This window comes from Fukomys damarensis, unplaced genomic scaffold (genome assembly GCF_012274545.1).
Source record: "Fukomys damarensis isolate Sample0158 unplaced genomic scaffold, DMR_v1.0_HiC HiC_scaffold_15, whole genome shotgun sequence".
NCBI classification, from domain to species: domain Eukaryota; kingdom Metazoa; phylum Chordata; class Mammalia; order Rodentia; family Bathyergidae; genus Fukomys; species Fukomys damarensis.
Genome location: NW_022900927.1, coordinates 6213019 through 6232579, shown reverse-complemented (window position 1 = coordinate 6232579; position 19561 = coordinate 6213019). Strand labels below are relative to the sequence as shown.

Sequence of the window (19561 nt, the reverse complement as noted above, 5' to 3'; positions counted from 1 at the left end):
CAAAGGAAATCATTCAGCTTAAGTTCTAGTCACATGGGAAAAACCTTCAGTGTACAATTAGGGACTAGACTGTCAATTCCCTAATCCAAGTCAATCTGGTATCACTAATGATTAAAGAACAAAAACAAGATACTGCTTTTTTTTTTTTTTGGTACCGGGGATTGAACTCAGGTCCTTGCACTTGCAAGGCAGGCCACCGAACTGCTGAGCTAAAAATCCCCGGCCCTCTGTTTGCTTTCTAATGTGACATAACACAGCATCATCTTTTCTTCCAGCCAAATATTTAGTTACAAATATATAAAGCATGGAAGACAAAATAATGATACCACAAAGAAGCAACCTGTCAAGTCCAAAAAGAACACTATACAGAAAAAGTCATGTCATTAAAACTGTATGTTCTCATTTTTGAAAAACATAATAGATGTGAAAGAAAATTATCTGGGAAGATATATATTAAGATATCACAACACTGCTTTCAGGCTGGTCAGAAAGTGATGCTTCTGGTTTTATTTTTGCTCATCTATATTTTCTAATTTTTACAAAGTATATGTATTGTTACTATAACTTTACTTTTAAAAATAGTATTGAGTAAAAAAGCAACTTGTTGAATAAAGCATGCAGAAAATCTCTAATGAAAAACAAAATCATAATATTTCATATATATTTTATGCTCAATATAAGCAAGAAACAAACAGAGGAAGTTTTAGAAGGAAATACCAATGCGAGCAGAATGAGACTGTGTACAGTGGCTGAGGGATCTTTAACTTTATTGGCAATGTTTTAGTTTTGCAATATAAATGCATTAATTCTTATATAATTTAAAATTTACAAGTGGTTAGGATGATCCCTGAGAGCAGTAACACATGTACCCACACCAAGTGCTAATAATCATAAAGAAGCAATCCTGTTGGTTTTGATCAACATCAGAAGGATCTAACTAAACATGAAATAATCTCACATTCCTCAAACACATTAGCAGAAATTTTAAGTCATAAATACTGCTTTAAAAAATACAGCCGGGCGGGCACACGCCTATAATCCCAGCACTCGGGAGGCTGAGGCAGCAGGATCACTGTGAGTTCGAGACTAGCCTCGGCTACATAGTGAGTTCCAAGTTAGTCTCAACTACATAGTGAGACCCCGTCTCAAAAAAAACAAAAACCAGTATGTTTGAGGAAGTGTAACAATCCATGAAATGTGAATAAATGAAAAGTAAACAAAAAAAGTACAGTATGTTACTAATACATGAAAGAAGTTTCTAAATCAAATTTCATCTGCCTTTAATAATCAGTGTAAATTTGGCAAGGGAATCTGTGGGGGATATGAACTAGAGAAAAAGTTTTCTGTGACTCTAATTTCTCATAGAAGTAACTTAAGTTAGTTGACTAATGTGAGGCACAGAGCTGCTTTGGTTTACATCTGCTCTGCTCATGTGAAAGCCTATTAGACGTGCTAGTTCCTTTGCTACTCAAGTTGCACTGATTTTCATTTTAAAATCTGTGATAGCCATATTCATCCTGAAGGGTCCAATATACTCACATCCACCATGACTTCGCTCTAATGGTAAGATTTGGCTATCACTAAAATTCATCATATAATTTAAAAATTAGAAGCTTAAAATCAATTGTATCTCTACGGTTTAAAGTCCAAAAGTGATATGACTCATTTAAAATACCAATGTAAAACTATATTACAGCCATTTTCTTTAATCTAAGGAGGGACTTAAAAACTAGGCAGACACCAACCTTGAGGTCTTTCGGGTTTCGAGGTAAAGACTTCGGCTGTTTCTTGATTTTTGTAAAGTTGAGCTTGGTATTGGAGTGGAATTTCTCCACTGGCCATTTGCACTCTGGCCAAAAGTCCTTACATCGCCTGAGCCAAGAAAACTGTCTGAGGAAGGGTTATCTAAAAAACCAAACAAACAAAAGTTTGTATAAATTAAACAAATAACTATTGCTGGTTCTCTTTATGACTGCAACCATGTCCATCATTGTATTCCAAAGTAACGTGGCATATCACCATGTCTCTCATGGAAGAAAGATCCCAGTCTCAACTGCCAGCAAGGTCTGCAGTCAGGAAACGTCTACAAACTATAATTGATTCAGCCATACTAACCTGAAAATTGATGAAGGAGCTGAATCCTGCCACAGCCATGTGCCTTATCTGCATCAATGTGACTCCGTGGTGTCCACCAAAAGTCAACATTTTACCCCAACTATATCTTGCAAGCACTCCCAGGCCTGGGCCTGAAAGAAGGTAGGCCAGACCAGTAAGAAAGCAGGTGGAGGGCCAAGGAGAATTGTAATTCAAATGAACAACAATTATTGTTTAATAAGCAGCTGGTGTCACTTTCTTCTTTTTAATTACCATGATCAAGACTCAGGAACTCTCTCAAAAGAGCACGGTTAACCTAAACGCTGCTTATACTGGCCAGTTTATGGGAGGAATGACCCATCCAGCATATGCACCTGATTCTGATAGGATAATCTTCAGTCACAATCATCAGATATATTGATATACTCCAATGCTTGCTACTGCAATCAGACTGAGGAATGTTTATTTTTTTATTATAAACTGGGGTGACAAAGACCTCTTAGTTTCAACCAGGAATTGTAGAATAATTTCTATATCTTCTTCTATAAGCAGGATTGGACAATTTAGAATAGTTCCTGCAAAATAACTTCACAAATTAGGCTATGGACTTGAGGCGCTTCAGTAAAAAAACAAGAATGGCTGGATGTGGTGGTGCACATCTGCAGCCCCAGCACATGCAAGGCTGAGGCAGGAGGATCACCATGAGTTTGATGCCAGCTTGGGCTACACAGCAAGTTCAAGGCCAGCCTGAACTAAAAAGCGAGACCCTGTCTCAAAAATAAACAAAACCGAGAATGATTATTACATATTTCCAGAATTTCTGTCTAATGTGGACATTTTCAAGATCCACTTTCAAAGCATATTACCACAGAATGTTGTACAATATTGTACATTTATACTATTTAAAATATTTAATGTATTTTTTTATACTCTATCCAGAAAGTTAAGGTGGGCTTCAAAGGTAAAATTGCGTTTTCTTAAATTAATCAAGAAATTAGCCTTGGGGTAAATGAGGGAAAAGGTAATCAGAAATGGTGTTTTACCTACTGATTTACCAGTTTGCAAATTTAAGTCTCATAATTAAAATAAGTTAAACTTACTTTCAAAATGAAGTATAACTTTTTCCTTTGTAATTAGTATTTACGCTTAACATCTATTACTAGTAATGACAAATATGAAGCTACTAAAAAATGAGTCTTAGCCAAGAAATACAAAATTCACCAGGCATAAAGGCATACATCTGTAATCCCAGCACTCTGGGAGGCAAAGCCAGGAAGATTCCACATTTGAGTCCTGGGCAACTTAGCAATTTAGCATGACACTGTCTCAAAATAAAAATAATAAATGGGCTTGGGATGCATCAGCTCAGCATGAAAAGAAGAGGGGAGAAAAACCACAAAATTATTATCTTTAAATGCAAAGTAATAACAGCAGAACATTTTTTTGTCTCACGTTTTGGCTAAAATTTGATTAGGAAATGATCTAACTAAAGATGTCTATTTGAGGAAGAAGTCAGTGAAAAAAATGCAAATTATCCTGTCAGATGTGAAATCTGGGACCAAAGACAAAGCCAGAAAAGCCTTTTAATGGTATCTGACAGAGCCATCAGCTCTCAAACACAAAGGAAAAAGCACAAAATCGGGCAGTCCGATTAACCAGAATAAAATGGTTCCATCCCCACTTGACAGTATCACTGAGTAGTCTTCTATTGTGATGGGTCCAACAAAGCTAGACAGGGAGTGAGAGGCTGCAGATACAGTGGACTTGATTTACAAACCCAATTCATTCCAAGTTGGTCAAATGAAGGCGCAAGGCTTCTCCCCCCAGCCTTCAAAGTCTCTCTCTCTCCTGTATACAGACAGATCTGTGTCCCGAGACACACATTGGCCCAGGATTTCTCAATTAACCCCATACAAGAAAGGATGTTGTAATGTTCCTTCCAGAACTCTTTAAGGGTTAAATCTGAATCTGAGACCATCTGGAAACACAAGTGACCAGCATCGGCTTATAACTCAAGAGTCTGACCGTAAATTAAAACTAAAACGCTGGAGGTAAACTAAGTTGTTTGTATGTCAAGTCTGTTGCAACTCAAGGGTCCACTGTACTTTTTTTTTTTTCTTTTTTGAATGACTATTTAATCTGATATTCTGTCATCACTAAGAATAAGTCACAAATGCCAGAAGTAAGAACATTACGTGCACATACTTACACATAAAAGTAGAATACACTGAAAATTTCAATGTTATAATCTAGTGGTAGAATGCTGGTTAATTTTCTACAGGTACAGGCACTACTTTTCTGGACATAATAAACATTAAATGTCAAAAATATTAAAAAAAATAAGAGTATAGTCAATCACTTACGATGAGCATAAGCATCAAATTGTTCCTGCTAACTTTAGGATATAGTTACCATATTAACAGGGCATTTAACATGTTTTCTAAAGATACTGATTGCCCTGGGATTTAGCTCAGTGGTTCTGAGGCCTACTTCGCAAGCACAAAGACCCAAGTTTGATCCCGAGTACCACAAAAACAAAAACAAGATAAGATATTGATAATGATTAGCAAAAATAATTTAATTTTCATCTAACTTTTTTAGGGTTCAATAACTTCTTAAATTTTCTTCTCATATTGCTTTCAATAAAACTGGGGATCTTAAAGCCTGATCATTACTGTTAACATGAAACAGTGCTGCATTTTCTGTTTTCTTAAAAATATTTTAAATCATTTTCTTTCTCCTTCCCCCTTTCTTTTCCTGCATGTAGGGCTTTTGACTGAGCTATACCCCCAGCCCTTTTTTATTTTGAGGCAAGGTCTCATTAAGTTTTCAAAGGCTAAGCTCAAACTCACAATCCTCCTGCCTCAGGCTCCCAGCACGTTAGGGTTATAGGTGTGCACCACCATGCTTGGTTTACTCTAATTCTGAGTGCACCAAGAAGCAAATTTTTTAAAGACTTGATCTAGAAAGATAGATCCAGCAAAAAAAATAAGTGATTCTAAAATTTGATCTTTCCTGCTTATTTTCATCTTGGTAAAGAAGACAGTAAGATGAGACAGGAGATAAACACCAAATGAGTCAGATCAGAAGACTAAAGCAGGTAAACGGGTTTTATGTGTAGCCCAACCATGAGGTTAGGCTCAAGGTGACTGACAACAGGAATCAATGCAAGGGTTATTAGAAAATACTATACAAAGGAGGTAGTACAGACAAAGTTCTGCAGGATTTGCAAAGAATTAGAATAGGTATGGCAAGCAAGAGAAATTTTTAAAAGTACTGTACATGGTTTAAAAAAAAGCTATTTTTGGCACTGGGGATTAAATTCAGGGCACTGTATATGGTAGCATACAATATCCCTGGTGCCAAAAGTAGCTTTTAATTCAACACCTTTTGAAGGAAAAAAGTATATAAACAATTGGCATTCATGGATTTAAAATTTTAATTGTTAGTAAGCAGCCTTGGAGTCTGTGCTATGCAATAAGTTTGTTTGGACAGGGATTAGATAAAATTCGGTAGAGAAAAAAAAGTGAATCCTGGGCTTCAAGCTGTTACTGACTGACTGACTGACTTAGCAGTTCTGCAGACTGAACCTAGAGCCTTCACATGGAGCTACATTCCCAGCCCCTTTTTTGAGACAGAATCTTGCTAAATTGCCCAGGGTGGGCCAGGACTCAGGACTTTCCTGCCTCAATCTCCCAGACTGCTGGAATTACAGGTATAAATCATCTCATTCATTCAGAAAGTGGATTTAATAGACAGCAAAGCACTCCCATTTCAGTACGGCTTTCTTACATTTGTTACAAAGGGTTTTTTTCCTAAAAATTTCCTCAGTTCAAGTAAGATATACTTTAATGTTGATAGGATTGACTTGTGACATAAAAATAAAGTATCGAAAAACTCTCAACAACTATGTAACTGACTAGGAATCTAGTCAAATATTGCCACAGTCAAGAATGTGATGATCTAAGCGGGGCATGGTGGCACACGCCTGTAAGCCCAGCACTTGGGAGGCTGAGGCAGAAGGATTGCTGTGAGTTTGAGACTAGCCTGGGCTACACAGTGAGTTCCAGGTCAGTCTCAACTACATAGTGAGACCCTGTCTCAAAAAAACCAAAAAGAACATGAAGATCTAAGGTAGACTCAGACATTCCTAAATATCAAGGGTCTACTGTAGTGTAAAAGTATTATTATAAATGCTCTTAAATTATGTTATTAATTATAGCTGAAAATGGCAAGGGTGAAGTGGACATAAGCCATAGGAAAAATAATGAAGCAAATGAAGGCACAGGCCTATTGTCCCAAATCATAAGCCCCTGGAGATCAATTGTATTACTGAATTTAAATTTTTGAAATATACAGAAGATAATCTGATATACTATATAACACTTCTAACTGTAACAATGGGAGCACCCTATAAACATACTGCTATGTATGTGGCAAAACATGTAAATATTCATATTTATAGAGAGAAATAAGGACAAAATATAAACAGTTTCATGCGTTTTTCCAAGGAACAAATTCAAGTCAAATCAAGTCAGATTTTGATGTCAAATAAGTAAAAGAAAAAAAAAATTGGTTTTCAGAGCTTTTTAGAGTTTGGAATTGGACTTGAAGGACTGTAGAAGTGCCTATCAATTCCATGGATTAGAAGAAAATATGAGGGACATATAAACTGACAGAAAATTAAAACTACAAAATTAAAGTTAAAAAAGATTTTATGTGTGAAATCATACAATATGTAGCATTAAATGTACACACAAACAAAAATCAGAATCTATTCCTTGATGGGAAATAGCTGGGTCAAATATAATTTCTAGTTTTAGTATTTTGAGGACTCTTCATACTCATTTCCATAGTAAATGCACACTAGTTTAGATTCCCACAGAGAAAAAGAAGAAAAGAACTGCGTTATAGTTAGGGTACTTTGAGTTAATTTTCTATACAACAGGTCATTATTAAGCAATTATCTTCAATCTAAAGCAAAGATTCTAATGGTAAATCAGTATGTGAAATTACAATAAAATGCAGCCTGAATTCAAATGGAAATAAAAATGATCTGATTTGTTAACTCAATTGTTGCTTCCCTAGAATTAATAATGAGCTATCAAACCAGATTTCAGATCCTCTGTGCATCAAAAAGGACTTTTCAATAATAATGATAGTAGAGTTACTAAATTGATTTTTTAATAAAAATTATATATATACATACACTGTGTGGAAGCCATTGCCCATCCCAAGAGAGGATACCCAGGGTATCTAAAGTATTTCCCTCCTAATGCAGACTTAAATATAAATCTGTAAGAGTATCATACTAACGTCTTTTTAAGGGAGATCTCATCATGCTGACAAAGAATCCTGAGATACCCAAATAACAAGAATAATTATTATTTGCTTTTCATATTTATCATCTCAATTTATTCCTATAAAAATCTCACTTAGGTTCAGTGGTATCTGTAGTATTCCTGTATTTATGATAAAATGAGATGGAAGGAAAAGACCTGGGAAGACCACTGTAATCTTCCTGAGTCACAGTACCTAAATGCTAAAGCAAAATTCTTAGTTTCCCAAGACAGCAGTGGAAAGTCTAAACCAGGCTAGCTGAGAGAATGTGACTCCTGTCATGGATCACAAGCTGTACAGGCAAGCCCTTGAATATGCAAGCATATGGCTGTGGCAGGTGCTAGATAGAAACACAGAGTTAATATTTCCTGCCCTGATGGAGGGACAAGCTTGGACAGAAATAAATTTTCAGGTTTCACTGTTTCAAGCAGAATAACTTAGCTCTGTGGTTTAAATCAATACAAAACAAATACCTTTACACCACACACATATATCCAAAAAAAGAAAATACCAAACAAAAACAAAGCTGTACTGTTTTCTGTAATGGCACAACAGACAAATAGGGAAATAGTTTCTATAAGACTTCCACTAAAAAATTAGTACTTCTTTGAGACTAAATACATAAAGTATTATATCAATGACATATATACATGAAAAGCTTATTAAAATGCTTTAGTGGAGAAAATGCCATTTTGTTTTTAACAATCTTTTTAATTTTAAAGATAGTAAGCAAAAATGATTTGCTAGGGAGAAATCTGAAAGGTATAAGTGCTTTGATTACAAGTAATGTATCATACCTGAGTAGTAATTTGGACTATAAGCTGCATTTCTTGTGGAACATGTAAAAGATCGGTCCAAATTTCCTGGCCTAGAAGGTAAAATCTAAACAAAGCAGAAGATTTTTCTTAAGTCATATTTTTTACAATAAAAAGGAATAAAATTTTACATTAAGAAAAACATACCATTAAACAGGACCATGGCATATTTTATAATTCAATATAATTATTGTATACTTATACATATATTATACATAAACTACATACTAAAAAGGAAAATACATTTGATGACATAATTCAGGTTCCAGGGGGAAAATGAGTAAATATCTACTGTACAATTTTATTCAAAGATCTTCATTAGAAAGTAAAACTGCATTGGTACGTCCTGTCTGAAACCCCGTTATAACATGGAGTACAGAGCAGCTGAGAAAACCAATTTGGTTTTGATTCTTTTGAAAACTTTAGATATTTCTTAAACAGGGGTGGTATTGCACTTCTAGTACAAATCTAAAATATATAAATACATATCCATCATCTAAATAATTATGGAAGCATGGATGTTATAGATATTCAGTATTTATCCTACTATGCTTAGGACACATTCACACAGCAAAGAATTATCTCACCCAAGTGCTAATGGCTTCCGGTGGAGAAAGACTGCTTTAACAGTTCTCCTCACCCTTTAACCCTGAACTTTCTCACACAGACACATCTTACAGTGGCTATATACTTACACTCACCCAACTTAGTGCTCAGTAATTTTAAGACACTAATTTAAAAAAACTCTGACCCATGTATTGACAACTGTAATACTGAAATGACACTGTTCTGAAATAACTAACACTGCCTATGTTGTCTTAATATTTCTTCCTTAACTTTAATACACTAAGCAGAAATCCAAATACTAAAATTATTGATTCTAAAAAAATTCACATATATGCTTGTATTTTCTTAGTGTTAACACTTAAACTGTATCAGATGAAAACCTACAATGAATGAATGAATTAAAGGAAGAAAATGATTCCTAACCTGCTGGTCAGGAAGTAAAAGCTGGTCCTCTGGAAACCCTGACTGCTGCAGGAGGTGGGTTTTGAAGATGGAGTTGTGGTTCACTAAAGTTACTTCTCCAGCGTCCATCCTCATCCTATCAGCAATATCATCTGGGGAGAAGAGTTCAGATTAGTTCAAGTCACATAATTCTTAACTCTTTTCCTATAATCAGTAGTTTCACTTAATAAAAATGGTTCCCAAATAATATTTAAAGCCCTTCTTTCATAGCTAACCACTGGTAAGAAATTTCAAAATGTCACTGTCAAAAGGGACACACACACAGAAACTGGTTCATTTGGAATTGAGATCACCTATCAAATACAAAACTTACATAGGAATGCAAACTTTGTGGGCAACATAGCAAAACTCTGTATTTAAAAAAAAAAAAAGGTAGTGCCAGGGATTTAGCTCAGCGGTTTGGTGGCCTTCCTTGCAAGTGCAAGGACCCAAGTTCAATCCCCACTACCAAAAACAACAACAACAAAAAAAAAACGATTAAAAAAAAAGGTAAACAAACACTGAGGTGAAGGCAATTTCACCATTCAGAAACAAACACTGTTCACACTGGTTTGTTTCTTGTTTTGATTCAAAAGAAGGTCATTTAAAACAATTTTCTGTAAAAAGTATAATTTACTCATACAGTTCTTAACAGATGTCAGTGCAATGTAATGCTGTGGCAGAATCTTTAGAAATGTTAAGACCTTTGTTACTATAAAAGAGCTAAAATAAAAATAAATGAGAAAGGAACTCAAAGACTTACCCTGATTTCAGCAATGAAGGAAAATGGAAACAAAAGACGGTGTGAGGGAGGAGGTAAGATTAATCAAGGGAAATCAAGAAAGTTGATGGGACTTTAAAAGGAGTATGTAGAATGCTGTAAGATCTTATTAATTTATGCCTGAATTGGCTTCTATTCCTGATCTTATATTGCTCCCCTTAACAAAGTACCATGAATAAAACAGTGGAAAATGTTCCAATCATAATGAATTCTTAGTATTATTAGGTAAATATAAGATTTACCTTACTGAAATTATCACACAGAAGGCAGTATAACAAACTAGTAAAGATAGAAATTCTGGAACCAGAGTGATTTAAATCCAGGCTGTGCTGGGTATAGTTTATGTAACCTTAAGGGTTTGTTTTTTGTTTTTGAGACAGGGTTTAGAAATGTAGCTTAGATTAGCCCCAAACTCCAGTCTCCCAAGTGTTAGGATTACTGGGGGCTGGGAGTTCAGGTGTGAGACACCACATCTGGCTCCTAAAGAAGTTTCTTGTGTGTCTCACTTTCTTTATTGATATAATAGGGACAATGACAATACCAACTCTGTAGGTACTATTAGGTATTACTGTAAGGTAAACAAAAGAGTTAAATGGATTAATATATTTTAAGTACATAAGACAAGTAAACAGTAAGCATAGTAAATTTTTGCTAGTGTATATTTGGGTTTTTCAAACACAATGAATGATAAAATGCTCCTAAATGATTTTGAAAATAATGTCCTACCTAACCAAAAAAAAATTGTTTGGTATGTAAAATTAAGATGGCCAGGCATGGTGGCACCCATCTGTAATCCCAGCACTCAGGAGGCTGAGGAAAGATGATTAACACGAATTCGAGGCCAGTCTGATAGTGATTTTAAGATCAATCTGAACTACATGGCAAGACCCCTGTCTCAAAAAAAAACAAAAACAAAAAGATTAAGATGGTTCTTAAAATTATTATGCACCAAGATAAAAATACTAAAAATGTCATAAAAACTCGCTTTTCCTAATGTGAGTTACTAAAAGGATTGAATGACTACCTTACCCATGTCAGGTCTTTTCACATCACTGACTTTAGCAAAGAAACAAAGTCCTATAAAAGAAGACACAAAACAGAAACATTACATAGTGAATTTCTGTCACATATTATAGAACAGGAAGTAACTCAAAAGTAACATTTGTGTTCATAATGGAGAAAAATCTAAATTGGTAAAAGAACTGACTTAATGGGAAGTGAGTGGAAAATAAAATTGGCCTGAGGTGCTTCCAAATAGCTCTGTGAACTATGCAACACTAAACAGCAATTACAAACAACTCACAGGATCTTAGAATATTAAAGCAAGAAGCAAACTGGGAATCAACCTCAGATTACTTTGCACAAAGTTAGTGACTGCACTGAAATTATAACCTAGAAATTATTCCCAATCTATTGCTTTTTCTATTACCTCATGCTAAACCAATATATAAACAAGTGATGACCTTGTGATGATTGAGACTTCTCTTCCCTAAACTGTAGCTTACTCAGTGACCAAATATAAAGCTAGTGATTTGTTAAGGACAATCAAAGAATACTTTCTAGTTGTACAAACTACTCTTTCTTCCGTTCACATCATCCATAGAGTTGCTAAAAACCAAAGCTGGGAATTTAACTCAATGGCATAGCACTCGTTTAGCTTGTGCGAAGCCCTAGGTTTCATCCACAGCATCACAAAACAATAAAAATAAAATAAAATACCACTAACCACAGAATATCTTTCTTTATACCCTGGTCTCATCTGTGAGGGATATGTTTCATGACCCTCACTGGATGACTGAAATTGCAAATACTAATGAACCCCATACACACTGTTTTTTAATAAAAATACCTAAATTAAGTTTAATTTATAAATTAGACATGAGATTAACAATAAAATAGGAAATTATAATACTAACTATATGAACATTGTCTCTATTTCTCTCTCAAAATAGGGAATTTTCACTTATCTTCAAACCATAGCTGAATGTAACTAAAACTACAGAAAACAAAATCACAGACAAGAGCAGACATTCCTTAACTTTCTCCTGAAAAATCTAACTACTTGGAACTAAGTTAATAAAAACACACTTGGCACATCATAATGTTTTTTGGCAGACTTTCAGGAGACTAGGGGTGGTAATAATCACACTTATATTTCTTCAGGATACCCCCCCCCATACTGGGGATTGAACTCAGGACTTTGCACTTGCCAGGCAGGTGCAACGCTGCTGAACTACATCCCTGGCCTCTTCAGGATCTTAACAGTATTACTTTTAAGATTGAGCACTTCATCAAATACGTGACAATACTAGAGCTTCAAAATACTCAAGATACCACATGATGATGATAAGCACTTTTTTGCGGCCACAATAACAAAAAGTGCGCACAAAAAGGAAAGCTGCTTCAGTTTTCCTTGGCTTGGTTATAGACTAAGCAGAGTGATCACTGATTTACCTACATTGTTCAGGGAGAATCTCCAAAGAGTTTAGATTTAGGTTTCAATCATATTTCTAAGTGCTGAAGTTAACAGAAGGCTTCTGCCTGGAAATTCTGTTATTCTTACCCATCTTCAATAGAGCAGAATTCCACGGATTCAGGTTATGGGGGGAAAAAAAAATCAACCAATAAATTATAAGTGCTTTTTCACATGTCACTCTTTCAGGTCAGTTCCTGTCACTGTCCTAACTAGCCTTTATTATTTTTTAAATTAAGAAAATGCCAATTTAAAAGTCTGATGCCAGCCATGTGTGGTGACATAGGCCCATAATCCCTGCTACTTAGGAAGCTGAGTCAGGAAATCTAAGGCTAGGCTGGCCAACTTTATGAGACTTTGCCTTAAAAAAACAAACAGGGGTGAGATGTAGCCCAGTAGGAGAACCTTGCCTAGCATGCAAATAATTCTGGGTTTAATCCCCAGCTAAAAGAAAGAGGGGTGGGGAGAGAAGGAAAAAGTCTGCTGCTTCTAAGGATAATCCCATATAATTTCCTTTGCACTTTGCTCAGACAGAAGAGGGAAAAAAGCTAAAAACTCTATGAATTTTAGAGATTGATTTTCAGAGAGGTTAAATGACTTAGCTGAAATCAAAGGGAAGACTATTAAGGTATCCTGATTGCCCAGGAAATGCACAATTCTAACATAATACAAGTGCACATTAATTAACATATCCTCACACAAAGATTTACACAGCAATTTTAAAGTCTCTAGTTAGTTCTGGGGAATCCATTCGGATTTATAATTTTAAATAATTAAAGTCCCACATTTACATCATACTACAAATGCATCTAGTTTCTCCCATGTGCTTATAGTATTTTCTTTTACCCACTTCACAAACATATTGGAAAAGATATTTTACCTGAAAATTCTGTTTGAAATGCTGCATCAGGAATCTTATTTACTGCCCCCAAATTCGTACAAGGATAACAATTTTCTCTTAAGGAATTCATTCTAATAATTAATTCCCAGTATACACTGATTAATTTATTGGAAGAACATAAGCAGTTATATTTACGTAAATCAAGTTAGTATCAGGACACAGGTAACAAGAAATCTGAAGAAAAAAATCCTGAAAGTAACAGAAATACTTACAATAAAGCACTTATAAGCTCACCTATTTGCAAAAAAGTGATTATAAAAAAAAATGTTTAGAGCCACGATGAAGTTACTAAAGTATGTATACATATACATCTATTGAGAGGCACTGTGCAATTAGCTATATCCAAGACCAAGGTGTGGTTAGAACAATTTAAAATATGAGAAGGTAGCCGGGGTTTTAGCTCAGTGGTTCTGGCCACTGCCTCGCAAGCGCAAGGACTGAGTTCAATCTCCGGTACTAAAAAAAAAAAAATATGAGAAGGCTGTGTAAGTGATCCTATGAATCATCCTACTCTGAGCTCTGGAAAAAAATTACATAGATGTTACAGTTGGTACTATGTCATGTACTTGGGTTCCCCCCACCTTAGTATTTTTACATGTAATCTGTCCTATTAAGACTCTAATATCTTAAGCATCTTAACAGTCTATAGCTTTAAACATTAAGTATATTTAACTTCTCTCATATACGTACATTTATTAAGCACTGAATAAGTGTGGGGTACTGGGGATATAAAGATCCTGTGAATCTAATAGGGGAAGCTAGATCCATAAACAGATACAGTAAAACAGTAAAGCTAGTAGAACTGGTAGGAGATGTGGAAGTTTGTGAAAGAAAAGGACTTTCAAAATTGTAGTTATGTCACCTCAGCAAGAAGTAGCAAAACCTGTTTTTGTATCCATCCACTCCCTCTAGACTTAACTCATCAGATGTGTGATATGAAAACGATATCTGCAGTTGAGATAATTAACTGAAGTCAGGTAAAAATGAATGAAGCTTCCTAAAATGGACTGGGGAGGGGGCGGGTTCCTCTAAATTGGAAGGTTAAGGGATCATGCTTACGGCTTTGCTGCAACTGTAATTTCAAAGTCAGTGTGATCTATATTTCAACACGAGTCCTTAACACAAATTATCTTCATGAAGAATAAGGATTTAGAAGATGATGTGATCTACCTTGACCAGACTATCCAATTGTAAAAAGGACCCCAAGACAAATAGCTGGCAGCCTATAATGGGCTTGATATAAATTGTACAAGAATCACCATCACTCCAAATACAAAAAGTGCAACAAACGTGAACTGAAATAATTTTAACAAGTCTGACTTGAAAGTGATAAAGGAGCAAGTTACAGACAACAAGATAGTAGAAATACTGCAGAGGAACTGATAAACAGAAATCACCAAGCTCAAGACAAGGGAAACTAGGCATACATCCATAGAGATCACGTTAGGGTATACCGAGAAGGAGACGGTTCAAGGGAATTACCAGGAGGCGATGAGCCGGGTAAGCACACTGTGGCAGGTAAGGGGATTCTCATAACCTGGGCGGGAGGGTCCCGACGTTTCTTTCTGGTGGTGGCACTAGCGATATCACATCTCAAGGAGATACCAGAGTTAAGAGTTGGAAAACTGTTTACGTGAGACGCAGAAATAGCCGCGGAATACCATTCAGGTCTCAAGGAGGACGGGAGGTGAAGCAGGTGATAGAAAGCTGAGCTTCCGGCGAAAACAGCTCTCCCTCGAGAGAAGACCCTGCTCTGGCGGGAAAGTCCCGGAATCCCAACCGGCCTCTTCACGTCCAGTAGAGCTGGGCGCTGGTATGCGGCCTGCTGAGACCGCAGGGAGACCGCCTGTTCGCGGCTCCGGAGAAAGAGGCCCGAAGAGGGACCACGCGAAGCCTAACTAACGGCCACTGGGCTGAGCGCCGCCACCAGAGAGCAGGGGGGAGGGGAGGTGGTCCCAGGGGGCGGGGCAGCGGGGAAAGCCCAGTCCCCGCAGCGGTCCACTCTCCCGCACAGCCCAGCCCAGGCCGTTGGGCCCAGTCCGACGCTGCCTCCCGGTCCAGGCTCCCTCCATCCTCACCCCTCCCCCAGCTTCCCGCCGCCACTCACCGAACCGGAACCGGCAGATAGGCAAAAGTGTTTCCGGCAGGGCGCGGAACGCAAAACCCGGGAACTGCCGCGAACCGGAACTGCCTCACAGCACCGGAAGTGAGTTCGGTGGCTAGCCTGGTGGGGGTGGGGCAGGAGGTCAAAGAGTGGAGTTAAGGACCGGTGGGACGCCTGCGCTATTTAGCGAGGCCTCAGTATCCCAGGGAGCGTCTAAAGCTACAGTCATAATTTCCCTGTTTCCTCTTCAGTGTGGGCTTTTCTCGTTTTTGGAAATACTGTTAGTGAGCGCTTCGTCCTATACTTTTCTCTGTTCCCTTGGGCGCTTTACCCTCCGCCTTCTGGTTCCGCAGGCGATTTTTGCTTCCGCTCGGGTTTCCATGGCAGCTTTTCCGCTGTGGCCCTAGATCTTTGGGAACCAGTGGTCTCCCACACAAGTGAGCAATTGCGATCCAAGTCGATCTCCGGCTATATCGTGTCTTACTGTGAATCACAAAACGTTAATACTTTTAGAGGTTATTGGAAATAACCTTATTAGTTTTAATAAGTTCTTGTAAGTGAACTCATTCTCAAAGTTATAAAGTGCATAGCAGATCTGACTAGAGAACGGGTATCTTAATTTGCAGTCCTATACTCTGAATTACATCATGCTTGACTGACCCCCCCCCCAAAGTGCAATCTAAGGACAGTTTAGATTAGACTGTGACAACATATGGAAGCTTCCAAAACTCTGGAGGAGTTTGAAACACAGGCAGCATTCTTCTATAGAGCCCACTAGATCTACTTTTCTGGGCAGAGATAGGAAATGAAAGAGTCTAACCCTCCAAGGGTCCACAGTGATTAACCTATAATCTATGTCAGATTTTTCAAAAGAATAATAGCAAGAAATACGATTGTTCATTTAGGCTATTTACCAAGCTCCTCAATTTGGCTGATCTCTGGTGCAAGCTCTGTGCATAAGTCTTAAAGAAATGCTTCCCAGGCCTCAGTGGCGCTGCACCTGCCTGGCTGCAAGGTCCTGAGTTCAATTCTCAGTACAGGGGTGGGGGTGGAGATTTTCCAGTAGGCCCCCTAGACCTGGGTGACAGCTGCAGTCTGATTTTACCCTTGAAGAAAAAAGTCTCTGGAAGCCCCTGCCTTTTCCCAGCTAGGAAAGGGGTATTTGATGAGTTCAGAGGATTCGATATGTAAAAGTAAATTATGTGGATCACCTCATATGTTGATATTTTTATGTTGTCAAGGCCTAAGACCTAGTAGTATTGAGTATATCTGGTCTGTGTTAGTCGTTGACACCTTAAATCATTCCAAAGATCTGTTTACTTGCATTAAGCTCTGTATTTATTTCTAGGAAATAGCCATGCATAAAGAAGAATTTCATGTGGAATTTTTCATGTGTGTGATTCAGTCTAGCCGGTTAGTCAGGACTCCTCAGAGAACAGGTACAATTTTGTCCTGATCATAGTACAGTATCAGAAAATGGGTTATCTCACAGGAAAGCTCAATATAAAATGAATTTGCCAGTGTAAATACAGACTTCAGTCTAGATCATTCCACTTTCCCTGTGATAAAATATTTGTCACTAAGTCATATCTTTTCCTCATACAAGTATAGATGAGATGTTGACTTGTTTTGTGGGGATAGACCCTGAGCAGATAAGCAAGAATTGAAAAGGAGCAAGATTTATAACTCATAAAGTAGTCATTGATTTCTCTGTCCTTGGTGAATTCTTCCACCTTGTCTGGGTTCATCTGTGGGAATCCTACTTTCCATTGTAATCAATACCCAAAACGTATAAGATAAATCAGATCATTAAAAAAATGGCCTTCTTTTCCACTCTAACCTCAAAATATGTAGAAATGTATTCTGCCTGGCCTCTGTTTATGTTAAAGGAATAGAATCCTTGAAGTAAGATAATTGTTGAGACTAGCCATCATTTTTCTTATTTATATTTATGGTGAAACACCCTGGACAGCTAAGAATCATAGGGGAAATGAAAGGGTGTAAGGAGCAGTCCTTTCCCTGAATTTCATCTTGAGGGTGACCTACAACTATTGCTTCTCAGCTGGGGAAGCTTCAACTTCCAGCATGCTTTTACCAAAGCTACGACCAAAGACAGATATGTTGAAGAGTCTAGATACTGTGGATGATCCAGATACCATGGAAGGCATACCTATTTTCAAAACAGGTGAGGCATGTGGGTAAACGAGGGGAAAGGGTGTGGAAAAGATTATTGAAAATTGAAAGGCTTATACATAATATATTATAAGTCAGAGTAGACTTACCAAAAGTTGAAATGTGAGTTAAGACATAAGGAAGAAAATGGTTTGTATTCGTATATGTGCGTGGCATATGAGAAAGAGATGGGGGTCATTTGGAAAACTAGAAAGAGGAGCACCTCTCTGTGAAAAATAGCTTGATTTACTCAATATTTATATCAGTTATTTTGTTACTATTACAAAGTACCTAAGGCTGAATAATGTCTAAGGAGAAGAGGTTTATTTATCATTTAGTTCAAAGTTTGGGAAACTAGAAGCTCAAGATTGAAGAGCTTCATTTGTTCAGCCTCTAGTGAGGGCTGCTTTGGCTAAGTCACAACATTGCAGGTATCATCGTGACAGGAGCATGTGAGAGAGAGAAAGATCACTTGGTAAAACAGGAAGCCAGAGAGTAGAGAGGGCCAGTCTGGCTTTTTTGGTGGTGGTGAGGTTTGAACTTGAGACCTTGTGCTTGCAAGGCAGGTGGTGGAACCACTGAGCTAAATCCCCGGCCAAGTCTGGCTATTTTATAACAAGGGTCCCATGGAAACTACTTTCCTAACCAGTTCCTCCAGTGACCTATTCACCTTCCATCAGGCTCTACCCAGTGAAGATTATATCATCTCTTAACACTGAGGATCGTGCCTCCAACACATGAAACTTTGGGGGACACACCCAAACCACATTCAAACTATAGCAATATTAAATCAGTTGGCTCCCTTATTTTTAAAGTTTTACCTAATGGTCAGCAACCTTGACTTAGTAAAAGGTGAAACTTAGGAAATAATTAAATTAAGAAATTAGATTATTAAGTGATTATAAATATTGTAAAACTTTACCTTAGAAATCCATTTAATAACAAATTTGTATATTTTAAATAATGTTCAATTTTTATTAGTAATTTATATGAACTTTCAGAAATATATCTGTATGTTTTTTCTCTACTTAAATACATCTATATTGAAGTCAGGTCACTAAAAGCACTGCTTGAGTTCTCACTATGTGCCCTGTAATGTACCAGAAATGATACAAAGGCTGGAAAACATGTACAGTATAAGACATGTCCTTATCATTGTTCCAGTAGTTACAGTTTGAAAATAATCTTAGAGATTAGTCAACTACCTCATATTTCATAATTAATTCAGGACTAAAAAGGTCTTCTTCAAGAAGTTAACAATTTAACAAAAAAACCTACGAAGTATATAGCAGTATTTATTCATGAGCACTCACCGTTTGGAATTATTGTACTAAACTCAGTAGGAGAAGAGAAAAAGAACTAGACACTTTCCCTGTTTCCCATGAGCTGATGATCAAGGAGGAGAGATAACATGAGATCATGTGTAAGTTAAGAGCTTGATAGCCATAGCTCAAAATGCTGGATTTCAAAAAAAGATGGCATAGAGATGTAGGGATGGGAGAAGCCAGGTGACTGCTTAGACAGCTTCCCAGCTAAGGTTGGAAGCAGGCCCCATAACCCCTAACTTAATGCCTTTGTTTTAGTATACTCAGAATTTATCTATACTCACAAGAAAGTGGCGTAATAAAGTAACACTAATTTATTAGTATACTTGGGCAATGTTTGTATCTGACAGCTGTGTGTGGTTTATGTCCCTTTCATCATACTTGCTTTGTCCATGCATAGAAAGCTCCTAGTAACAGAAAATAATCTCAGCTAGTAGGGTTGTCTTACTGTTTCTTGAATTTATATTTATTTCTTATTTTCCCTCATCTTTCCTCCTTTTCGCATTCTCATTTTGTGCTCTCTCTCTCTCTCTCTATATATATATATA

At 37.0% G+C, this 19561-nt stretch overlaps 2 protein-coding genes across 4 annotated transcripts in view; one reads left to right on the top strand and one right to left on the bottom strand.

Moving 5' to 3' along the window:
- Positions 1–15610, bottom strand: part of Senp1 (SUMO specific peptidase 1) — a 53727-nt gene extending 38117 nt beyond the window's left edge. The window contains exons 1-5 of one of the 3 annotated variants that reach the window (XM_033763565.1): positions 15520–15610; positions 11068–11115; positions 9240–9370; positions 8232–8316; positions 1746–1905 (exon numbers count right to left, since the gene is read on the bottom strand). In XM_033763565.1, coding sequence (XP_033619456.1) covers positions 1746–1905; positions 8232–8316; positions 9240–9370; positions 11068–11071 — 380 coding nt within the window. In that variant the 5' untranslated portion in view covers positions 11072–11115; positions 15520–15610. The other 2 variants (XM_010638315.3, XM_033763566.1) reach the window with 2 other exon arrangements.
- Positions 15611–16864: 1254 nt separating this feature from the next.
- Pfkm (phosphofructokinase, muscle) overlaps positions 16865–19561 on the top strand; it is a 38235-nt gene continuing 35538 nt past the window's right edge. Inside the window, exons 1-2 of the mRNA XM_033763564.1 lie at positions 16865–16955; positions 17579–17701. Of these exons, the coding sequence (XP_033619455.1) occupies positions 16874–16955; positions 17579–17701 (205 nt within the window). The 5' untranslated portion in view covers positions 16865–16873. The remainder of the gene's footprint in view (positions 16956–17578; positions 17702–19561) is intronic.